This window comes from Lissotriton helveticus, chromosome 2_1 (genome assembly GCF_964261635.1).
Source record: "Lissotriton helveticus chromosome 2_1, aLisHel1.1, whole genome shotgun sequence".
Classification (NCBI taxonomy): domain Eukaryota; kingdom Metazoa; phylum Chordata; class Amphibia; order Caudata; family Salamandridae; genus Lissotriton; species Lissotriton helveticus.
Window position 1 is genome coordinate 727,030,885 of NC_136059.1, and position 11,982 is coordinate 727,042,866.

The 11,982-nt window shown below is 46.6% G+C and overlaps 1 protein-coding gene across 1 annotated transcript in view; it reads right to left on the reverse strand.

Moving 5' to 3' along the window:
- ST8SIA4 (ST8 alpha-N-acetyl-neuraminide alpha-2,8-sialyltransferase 4) overlaps positions 1-1,728 on the reverse strand; it is a 442,546-nt gene extending 440,818 nt beyond the window's left edge. Inside the window, exon 1 of the mRNA XM_078675440.1 lies at positions 1,394-1,728. Within this exon, the coding sequence (XP_078531566.1) occupies positions 1,394-1,509 (116 nt within the window). The 5' untranslated portion in view covers positions 1,510-1,728. The remainder of the gene's footprint in view (positions 1-1,393) is intronic.
- Between the last annotated feature and the right edge of the window lie 10,254 nt (positions 1,729-11,982).

Here is an 11,982-nt window from a genome sequence, read left to right on the forward strand (position 1 = left end):
GGTAGGTGTGTCTCTCTCCTTTTGTCTAAGTCTCCCCTACGAGCCCGCCTCCCTCTGCGTTTGTGTCTCGCGCCATCTGCATGCCCGTCTCCGTCTCTATTGGGGGATGCTCAGTAGACAGGCGGGGGCGCCGGGGGATGACACTTCTTCACAGCACCATCACCTAGATTCGGAGAAGCCCTCCGTGGGAGTCGGGTGCTGGATACAAGAGCTGCCGTTTTAAGGGCTCCTGGGGTGCTCTCATTTTGAGGGCGCAAGGAGTGGGTGGATAATGCTGCTACATTGTATTAAAGCAAACAGTGCAGCAAACAAAGCACTTCAGCGCTGCACATGAGCGCTTGTTCTTGGAGAGGCGAAGCAGAAACTGACACGCGTGCCGCCCCCTTTCCTGTCTTACCTCGGTGCCATTGTGATGCGCACTGCACTTCACCATTAGGAGCAAGCTGTATTATATTTAAAATCCAGGGTATGTCCTTAAAGGTCTATATATAACAAACAGAAGATGAATACGACCTTTCAAAGTCAACCCCTCAAAAATATGGCAAACGTCAAGATCGAAAGCATCAGGCAGGAGTGGTTTAAGAAGGGAGCGGGCGGGGGTGGGTGGCTTTTCAACTCAATCAGTTCCCTCGGACAAAAAAAGGGGTGCTGAGACTAGAGCAGCCGAACTTTCTTTGTCTTATGAAAAAGGTCGAGAAGAAAGAGAAAATGAAAGCAGGGGGAATATAAAGGTTTCCAAAGAGGGTCTCGCCCCCCCCCCCAAAGTCCATCTGCATGTGAATCGACATGACACAAAACATAAGAATATAAACTGGCACATTCTCCTGGCAAACAGATCACGCCAATTCTGCCGGCACGACAAATTAACAAACATGACATTTAGTACAACTAAAAGCACATTGATCACATCGACTCTTATATTTCCCCAGGTTATCAACGCACTCTTTACATTCTCATTTGCATAATTTAACGGTGCACAGATCAGAAGTGCAGGTTTATCCTGACATTACTTATTGCCTCTCGACTGAGGTAGAAGTTGTGCCGAGTGCCTTTAGAAAGAACCAAAGTTCCACCGCTCCCACTATAAACAGTTTGTAATATTATGCAAGTACATTATTCAGTAAATCCGTCAGTGCATTTTATTCAATGGTCATAGATTTAAAAAAGGCATTGATGGCACACGATTTTGTCTCAAACATTTCTGTTGCCAAAACTTGAGCCGCCCAGACAGCACTTCCTCGTCTCAGCTTCGCCTTGCCTCGAAAAAGTGCACTTCTCTCAGTTTAACCACTAACAAAAAACCCACCACGTTAAGATTGTACACACAAAGGCTCTCGCCTCAGCTGCAACACATTTCCTTCCCCAAAGCCTCATCACTTGCAATTCAATTTACCCGTTGAGCTGCGTTTCCAGGCGCTCCTCTTCTGTCCTTGTGATATCTTTTGTCTTGTAAAAAATGAGAAGTATACTGATTGTGCAAATCGTCCACCTTTTCCTTATCACACGCATGTCTTTGCCAGGAGCCAGGCCACCCTATTCCGTTAGTTTCCACAGAGATGTTTCACATGAGCGGGGCGCAGCCGGAGCGGACGCAGTTTCCTCGGCCGGTGCTCAGCGGGTCGCCCCCTCTGTCTTCCAAGCAGTCATTGCCAGGGGTGTGCACAGCAGCAGCAGCAGCCGCTCTCATCGCACCACCTCCTTCCTGCTCAGACACCACCGTGCGACTGCAAGACGCTGATTGGTACTTCACTGTTTCTCGGCTGGGAAACGAGGAGAAATAGGGGAGCCAATGGGAGCGAAAGCGGGGGCGGGGTTTGCTGCTTAACTTTGAAACATTTAGCAGGGGAGCGCGGCCAGCACGCGGCTCAGAGGTAGGCCCCGGCGCTGGACACACTTTGGGTGCACAAGAGAAGTGTAGTCTGCACTGAGGACCGCTGGCTGCCTGGCGTGGAGCCCCTGGCCTCCCTGGTTTGTTCAAAAGTGTCTAGAAGGATTCCCAGGATTCCCTGACGGTGAAACACCTGCCAGCAGGGCCGGTTCTAGGATTTGCGAGGCCCTGGGCTAAAACGGAATGTGCGAGGCCCCTCTAATTTAGATAAGTGGACCCTTGCAAGGAGCCCATTCGGAGACACTACGGGAGGCCCACATTGTCCTGCATTTTAGCGCCCATGCAGTTTTAACTTTCAGCCCACAGCAATTCTCACACCTCCAGTGTCTGTGAATGGGTCTCCTTCCAATTGAGGAAGCGTCTCCCTCCCATATGCCTCCAAACACCATCTCTGAGAGGCCCGGGAAGGGGGGTCACCTCCCATGGACCTTAATTGCAAGGCGACACCTTTCTTAAAATGTATCACCATGGAAAGAACAGGACACATGCACCACCAGTGCAGGGCCCCATGCTGGTGGGCTGAGTGGGAGGCCTTGGGTAGCTGCACACACTGCCCATGCCTAGCGCCGGCCATGCCTGCCAGCTTGAAACAAGCTGTGCCCTACGGCATCTATTCTTTAACCAGAAACCAACCAACGAATAGCTGAAAGTCCGCAACATCAATCACTCATTGGAGATGACGATGGGGACAGCATGTACAAGGTGCCATAAAGATCACTTTCAAGGCTAGATCACAGAGTCTAGCTGGCGATATTAAGGTAGCGTTTGCTCGTAACATACTGTACAACTGTATTACAAGCATATTATTTTGGAGGAGGTAATGGGTGACAAGGACTTCTGTGCGAATTCGCGTGTGGCATTTTGTGTGGTGGTGATGCGTTCTGTTGTTATGGTGCTGTTGTCGTTTTGTGCTGTAGTATTACAATGTGGTTTCATTTTTTTACTTTAGTTTTGATTTTCGTTCGTTTTTTTGATTTTATTGTGGTGTTGGGTTGCTGTTTATATGTCATTGTTTTGTGTTTAGTTGTTTACATTAGATATGTCAACAAAACGTTGGCATATTAGTAGCCAAAAGTAGCAACTGCATTGAAGTTCCTGTAACAAGCACCCATTTGCAAATAAGGTGGTAAAAAATAGCGCTGCTCCAGCTCTTCAGCCACTTGACACCAGCCAACTAAAACTGTGTCTACTGCCAGTGGTCACGTTACGTGATACCCCCTCCCCATACCTCGGTTTGTCACTTTGCCTCGAGAATGTAGTTAGGGGGCTAAGGAATACCACAGGAGCACATGCAAGCTATGGCAGCGTGTGGGTATCTAGCTGGGAATGGCATCACATGCAAGCTATGGAAGTGTGTGTGCCTAGCTGGGCATGGCATCACATGCAAGCTATGGAAGTGTGTGTGCCTAGCTGGGTATGGCAGTGTGTATGTCTGGCCGGCGTATGGTATCCTGTGCAAGCTATGGAAGTGTGTGTGCCTAGCTGGGTATGGCAGTGTGTATGTCTGGCTGGGTATGGTATCATGTGCAAGCTATGGCAGTGTGTGTGCCTAGCTGGGTTATGGCAGCGTGTGTCTTGCTGTGTATAGCATCACATGCAAGCTATGGCTGTGTGTGTGTCTAGCTGGGCTATGGCAGCGTGTATGTCTGGCTGGGTATGGTATCATGTGCAAGCTATGGCAGTGTGGGTGTGTCTACCTGGGTATCGCATCACATGCGGGCTATGGCAGTGTGTGTGTCTGGCGGAGTATGGCTTCACATGCATGCTATGGCAGTGTGTTTGTCTAGCTGGGTATGGCATCACATGCAAGCTATGGCTGTGTCTGTGCCTAGCTTGGCTATGGCAGTCTGTGTGTTTGGCTGGGTATGGCATCATGTGCAAGCTATGGAAGTGTGTGTGTCTGTCTGGGTATGGCATCAAGTGCAAGCTATGGCAGCGTGTGTGTCTAGCTGGGTATAGCATCATGTGCAAGCTATGGCAGTGTGTGTGCCTAGCTGGGCTATGGCAGTGTGTGTGTCTGACTGGATGTGGTATCACGTGCAAGCTATGGCAATGTGTGTGTCTAGCTGGGCTATGGCAGTGTGTGTGTCTAGCTGGGCTATGGCAGTGTGTGTGTCTAGCTGGGTATGGCATCATTTGCAAGCTATGGCAGTGTGTGTGTCTGGATTGGTATGGATCATGTGCAAGCTATGGCAGTGTGTGTGTCTAGCTGGGCTATGGCAGTGTGTGTGTCTGGTTGCGATGGTATCATGTGCAAGCTATGGCAGTGTGTGTGCCTAGTTGGGCTATGGCAGTGTGTGTGTCTGGATGGGTATGGCATCATGTGCAAACTATGGCAGTGTGTGTGTCTAGCTGGGCTATGGCAGTGTTTGTCTTGATGGTTATTGCATCAAGTGCAAGCTACGGCAGTGTGTGTGCCTAGCTGGGCTCTGGCAGTGTGTGTGTCTAGCTGGTCTATGGCAGTGTTTGTGTCTGGATAGGTATGGCATCATGTGTAAGCTATGGCAGTGTGTGAGCCTAGCTGAGCTATGGCAGTGTGTGTGCCTAGCTGGGCTAGGGCAGTGTGTGTGCCTAGCTGGGCTATGGCAGTGTGTGTGCAGAGCTGGGCTTTGGCAGTGCGTGTGTCTGGATTGGTATGGCGGTGCTCCGTGTTTCTCAATCGAGATAGAATAACAGGCACGGGCTCTGTCCCTGTAATGAATTCTGGCACCGCTCGCCTTGCATGAATCTAGAAATGGATCCACACAGACACATTTCATTGTTAATAAGTATGAGGCGAGAGTGTCCACAATTTTCAAGATCCTTCCTTAGCAAGTGATATATTAACAAAAAAAACCGTTGTGATGCTCGTGAACTTTATGACGTTAAAAAAAAGGCAATTTTAGGTACATTTGGGAACAAAGCGCAGCAGCAATCTCACACTGAGACTGAGTAGATCTATTCTCTTGCAGTTTTTTGTGCGAAAATTGTCCCATTTAAATATTTTAGCGGGAAAGTTGTCAGTTGCAAGTGAAGCTGAGATACATTTAGAATCTCCGAATACTGCATGAACTGCTCAGTTTGCCAACTTGTCCCACATTCATTGGCGATGCTTACATCTGTGTCCGCGTTAGAATGGATCTCGGTGTCATTACAGATAAAGGTATACAGGCCGTATGTGCACTCTGGAATGTGCCCTGCGCGACTCAGATACTTGAGTAATGTGGCATTTTCAGATTCTTTTGGTAAGTAAAGGGTTCATTCAAAGATGAATTATAAGGCTAAGAGCTTTTGTAAGGGCAAGTATCATTGTATCAATCATTGGCTTAGCTCTTTACTTAAGTCAAGTTTTGTGGAGGAAGAACAACTTTGGAAATTACATTCACTTTGTCAAGTACGTGCCTTTGAGGAATTTATGTGCGTACATAATTTGCATTTTTTTTATTACAGCAAACTACACGTAGTTTTTGCAAAGTTCTTGGGTAGTATGCAAACTAAAATTTCACTGCTATTTTGAGTAACTTTTCTCTAAGAGGAAACCTCTTTAATCAGAAGTTTTTCAAGATACTGGCAAGAGGTTGGTTTTAGAAGAAAAATAATCTATTTAGAACAGAAAATGTGTTGCAGTCAGGCATTTTCTACTCAAATTCAAATTCAAAGTAAACTTTTTTCGGTGTATTTCAACCATAAAAGTGCAATAAAATACATACAATACATACATCAAATTACATTTTAAATCCAGAAAGTTAGAGGGCTATGTACATTACATACAATAGTTCTTTCATTGGTCCAAACATAATCGTAATTTAAGAGCCAATTTTAAAAATTCAAGAACTTGAAGGACACCATTACTGTGTAACAATTGTAAGTATAAAAAGGCTGGTCGTATCTGATTAAAATTCATTTTAAAAAAAAAAGAGATTAAAAAGCGTTTGCGTGGGAATTCATAGTATTTACATAAAAACGTGAAATGCATCATGTCCTGTGGAGACTTTCCGTCGCAGCCACAGGACGAGGGAATTTTACAGAAGCTCTCCTTTTTAGGTCTGATAAGCAGATGTTGGAACTGATTGAATCTAAATCTTGTAAGCAGGAACTTATCGTGAGTGCTGAAAGTGCCGAGTAAATAAGGCTCTGTTGTCAGACATGTCTTAACCATGATAAATTTCCTCACACTTACTTTTTTTAACTCAGCACCCTCCCTCTCTGCCTTCTTATGTTGATAGAACAACTGCTTGACTTGATCAATGTCTGCCTTCCCAATTCCTGACGGGTATTCAAACAGTTCAGGGCGGCCCAACTCAGTAAAACATATTTTTAAATACTTCAGCCAGGGAGTGCATAGGGCGTTCTCAAGAGCCAAAAAGTCATTAACTATCAAATGTGTCAAGGGGATTTCCTTACATAACCACATTTTCAGCCAACATAACAGAGGTCGTAGGGACAGGATATCGCTCAAATAGCCCACTCCTAGTTCCTCATGTACCATGAAATTAGATGTGCAGGCCGAAACACATAAAAGCCGTTTATAAAACAAATTTTCTGTGGTTTGAAGTTGTTCCCCAGCCATATAGCCCCAGAGCTCACTCCCATATGCAGCCGTTGCTACAGATTTTGCATCATATAATTTAATCATAGCAGCCGTCGGTTTTTTACCGAGCTTTGACGCAAAGTTAAAAATGGAGTCATTGACCTTAGATACATCGCATTTTTTTTTAGCAATTTGCGGGGCCCAAGATAGCTTAGAGTCAAAGAGTACTCCTAAATAAGAGAATGTACTAGAGAATGGTATAACTGCCTTGTCTAGTTTGAAGGTGTATTGTCTCCTTGGCTGTTTCCCCTCCTGCATAATGAAAGATTTGGAGTTATTTACTAACAAATCTCTATCTTCCATAAACTTTTTAAAAGCATAAGAAGCAATTGAAGGCCTTTTTCTGTTCTTGCTAACAGCACAGCATCATCTGCATATAACAGGACAGGGATGCTTCTATTCCCCACTCTTGGGCTATCAGATTTCACCTCCCTTAGAACGCCATCCAGCTCATTTATATAAAAATTAAAAAGGAAAGGGGCTAATATACAGCCTTGCCGTACCCCCTTCCCTGTTTTAAAATCATCAGTTACGGATAAGTCTTGGGAATACCTAATATTTGCGCTGGTATTATTATGGAGGTCAGCCAGAAAGTTTATGATATCATTGTCCACTCCTTTGGCCCTCATGGACCCCCACAGCTTCCCCCTGTTAACACAGTCGAAAGCTGAGGATAGGTCCATGAAGGCCAAGTGGACTGTGCCCTTTTGAACTTTAGTATATTTACTTAATATTAGGAAGAGGTTCAAGCACTGAGTTGTGGTCGAGCAGCCGTTACAAAAACCATATTGGGCAGTGGACAGAATATCATTGTCCCATGTCCAATCGGTAAGTCGCCGCAGTACTATTCTCCCCACAAGTTTTGCCATAGAATTAATCAGGGAAATAGGCCTGTAACAAAGGGGACTATCCCTATCGCCCTTTTTAAATATGGGCACAATGGTTGAGAGCCCCCATGAAGGCGGGCAGCCCACCTTTGCAGCTGCGTTGATAACCGCTGCAATAATTGGTGCCCAGAAGTTGGGATCTGATTTAAAAAGGTCCGGGGGTATCCCATCCGGGCCTGGTGATTTGCCCGCTGTGAGCCCCTCTATTCCCACCAGTACCTCTCCTATACTAACATTCAAACATGTACCCCCAGAAGTACGACCATAGGGTACCACATTAGTTTCACTTCCCCCATACAGTTGTTCAAAATGTGCAACCCATTCCTCTTTAGTGATGACACATTCTAGCCCTTCCCCTGAGTCTTTCACCAGGAAAGGTTTCTTGAGCACCGCCCAAAACCTAGCACTATTTTTTAGTGTTTCTGGTTCCAGAATCTCAGCCCAGGCCTCATTCTTCAGTACCTCCTTTCTTGTTGCATTAACTGATTTATACTCTTTACGTGATCTCTGAACTAATTCCTTGTTACGGGGTTTTAACATCAAGGCTGTTCTAAGGTCACGAGCCGCTTTAGAGCATTCCTTGCTAAACCACCTCGGGCCATCCCTCCCTTTGCATGTTATGGGTTCTGTCAGTGATATACCTATTTTATCAGTTAGGCTGTTAAAATCAGATAGGACCTGAAGTGGGTCAGGGTCTGCCTCAGTACATCTAGTGATAATGTCACTACAGTTGGTTTGGATATTCTGGTATATAAGGGCCGGAGTGCACATGGACCATTTTAAGCGGCGTCTACCATCTGTTACTGTGAGCCTACCCTTACCTAGATTTCGTCTTTCTGTAACCACCCAGGGCCCCCTTAGGTGTATGGTCAGAGGGTTATGGTCACTGAGAGGATTAGTGTCTATGGAAAATGAATGCACGAACTCCTGCATGGGGACAGTTAACAACATGTAATCAATAATTGTTCCCTTCCCATGCCCTTTAAAAGTTGGTGTAAGAAAGCGCTTTGAGGGGTCACATAATGCCATTGCAATGGTGAGACCATGTTCATTAAGTAAGTTATTAAAAATTCCCCCCTCAACGGTGTGTTCCAGGTGTAGTCCGTTTATTCTGGGACAATACAGTTCCATGAGATTTTTCCCTGGAAGGTCACCACAGGGGTGAATGTTAAAATCACCCATTATCAGCAAATTGTGAGAACAGTCCCTCATTGACGTGTCAATGTACTCACTTAAGGTTTCTAAATTGCCAAGACTTGTAGCATTATTAATAGAATTATAAAAGTTGATCAGACCAACCTTACAGTTGCCCGCAGATAAAACTAGACCTTGAATGTCAAGGTTACTAGAGGGCCTGCTAGCAATTGTACATCTCAATGCTACCGATATAAACATTACCATACCCCCCTTTGATCTCCCCCGAATTACAGGTACAGCAGGTACAAAATATGCCTTATAACCTTCAATATACATATCACATTTTACAGACCAAGTTTCTTGAAAGCAGATAATTTGAAAGCCCCTAATATAAGCTTACCAGCTTTCATCCTGCATTTTGTTTTCTAAGCCCGCCACATTCCAGCATATAACATTATTTTTTGATGTAGTTGGTAAAATCACCTCTATCTGTTGAACTGCAGGCGACTGAACGGTACTCTGACCTTCCGAGTCCCTCAGTCAATCGCAGGCGTCCAGCCCTGAAAGCATGTTGAAACGGTTATGTAGGGGGACATTATAACCTTTGTTGTTCTGCTTATCGGCATTAAAGTTTCCTGTTGGTGTCTGCCAGCTGTCAACATTTAGTGCTGGTGTTTGCCACCCATTCAGCCCGGTAGTGTTGTGATTATACATGTATGGTGTTACTGGGCTTGGAATCTGAGCTTGTGATAAAGGTCTGTACCGATGGGGGTTATTAAGGTTTTTTTTAGGTAGATTCTGATCGGGCGCATAAAAGTATCCCAGGGGACGCACACAGACACTATTTGCATTATAGATAAGTGAAGATGCACGTAGCAAGACTGTGGCGACATGTTGGGGGTGCTGAAAGTTAACTATCACGCAATCCCCCGTGGTTGATTTCCTTGAAGGACCAACCCAATTTACTCTTTCAGTGGATATAATTTGATCGTAAAAATGAGATGGGTAACCACAGTTTTTGTTTAGCCATCCCACCGTTTTATTTTTTAGGGAGTCTTGGGGTTCTCTATTAGATTGGGCTGATACTTCCACATGGGGCGGAACATTGGTTAGTACCACCACGTATGGGACACACTCAGGAGGGAGATTCACATTCCTGAGTCTGGCCCTCTGTGGGACCGGTACACGATTGCCTAAAGAGGCAGGGGCCTGCTGAATCGTCTGGATTGATGGGGCTGTGGGAACCTCCGCCACAGAGCCTACCCTATTTACAGAGTTTAAAAGCCGATTCTGTTGCACGCTCTGGCTCCTGGCTTCAGTCTCCTTCCCGCTCCCAGCAGCGGTAGTTTTAGTGATTGTTACGCCTGGAGCAGGGGTCATATGTCCCGTCACTAAAGTGCACAATCTTTCTACCTCGGACGCTACTTTTTCCAATTTGGCCATAATTGGGGTAATTAAATCTACAAATTTGGCCTCCAGTTTACACACTAATGTATTTATTAGTGCTTCTAAGTTAGTGTCAGACAGAATCACACTACCCTCGGTATTACTAGCCACAATATTAGGTTCGTCCAGAGCCTGGTTGCTTGCACTATTAGTGATAATGGCTTTGGAATTATTTGGTTGTTTAGTGTGAGTTTTAGTTTTTATAGACTTTCCCCTACGACACCCCTGAGTCTTTCTGCACTTCCGCACAGGTCTTTGAGAGGAATGGACCTCCACTGACTCTTCTGCTGAGGAGTCTTCCTCCGTTGTAACAAGCATGTCCACGCACTTCCCAGGGTGCACCTGTGCCTGTGCCACTGTGATATGGCCCTCTATACTAAGTGCGGCATTTTCTAAAGTGCCCACAGGGACTTCTATCGTTTCGTTAGATACAGAGTCCAAAACAGGGGGAAGACTTTTACTACCCAATGAAACCCTGCGCTCTTTATTGATTTGCGTTACTTTTTTTACCATAAAATTATCTATGGTGCGCAGACCCGATGCTGCTGGGTCCACGATAGTTGCAGGCATGTTAACAAGAGGCAGAGAAGTTGTATTAACCCACTCGCAATCAGCAGTTACCCAACAGTGTTAAGATGAAGTAAAGTACTCCGTTCAAAGTCTTACGTGAGGGCTTTAAGGCTCTATGTTCATAGAGCCAGAGTCCGTGGCCCGTCCCGTCCTCTTCCGACCACTGAGGGCCACAGAGGGCCCGCCCTTTGCCCGGGCTTAGCCAGTCGCGGGGTGTTGTGCTGGTGTTTAAGCGCCGCCTGGCGCCAAATCGCGGTGCGCGGCTTCCGGCCGCTAGGAATGCTGGGGGATGTCGTTTTTGTGTCCCCTGGTTCCGGCTCTCTGCTCTGCGGCGGCACTCGGTTGCAGAGAGCGCCGCTGCTGCAGGCAGGCGGTGGCAGTCCCCACAGGAGGAGTCCTCGGTAAGAAAACAGCAACCCCGGCTGCCCTGGTGAGCGCAAATGTTTCCCCCGCTCTGCCGGGTGTTGTGCTGGTGTTTAAGCGCCGCCTGGCGCCAAATCGCGGTGCGCGGCTTCTGGCCGCTAGGAATGCTGGGGATGTAGTTTTTGTGTCCCCTGGTTCCCGCTCTCTGCTCTGCGGCGGCACTCGGTTGCAGAGAGCGCCGCTGCTGCAGGCAGGCGGTGGCAGTCCCCACAGGAGGAGTCCTCGGTCAGAAAACGGCAACCCCGGCTGCCCTGGTGAGCGCAAATGTTTCCCCCGCTCTGCCGGGTGTTGTGCTGGTGTTTAAGCGCCGCCTGGCGCCAAATCGCGGTGCGCGGCTTCCGGCCGCTAGGAATGCTGGGGGATGTAGTTTTTGTGTCCCCTGGTTTCCGCTCTCTGCTCTGCGGCGGCACTCGGTTGCAGAGAGCGCCGCTGCTGCAGGCAGGCGGTGGCAGTCCCCACAGGAGGAGTCCTCGGTCAGAAAACGGCAACCCCGGCTGCCCTGGTGAGCGCAAATGTTTCTACTCAATTCAGTCTACTGCAGCATTTCATGTCATGCAACATAGTGAAAATTTCACATATTCAATTCATGTAGTATGAAATTTGGAAATTACACAAGATTATCCAAGACTAAACCACCAAGATGACAATGTTTTGTTTCTATGTGCAGATACCTTTTAAGGCATATGCAAAGTGTGTTCTGGGCCAGGGACCCAGCCTTTCAGGGAGCCTCTGATAGTGCCAGTTGCTGGGTGCACCCCAAATCATTCTCCTCCATCTTGTGAGTTGCAGCCTACCTGTGCCCCAGATTGCAGTGAGAAGAGTCCAGGAAGTGGTAAGGAGACAGACTAGTGATGTCTCTTTCCAAGACAAAAAGTTGTTTAAAAAACGATTTTCACTATCTGTGTTTACTGTTTATGCCTGGGATTGTTACAGTTAAAAATTGTAGTTTTAGCCTGCCTGTAATTGCATATTTTATCACCTGTGCTGTGTTTTAAATTTGTGGTTTTCCCTTCCCATGATTGCCTCCATTTAGTGTGTTGAATTGTGTGATTTGCAGTCCA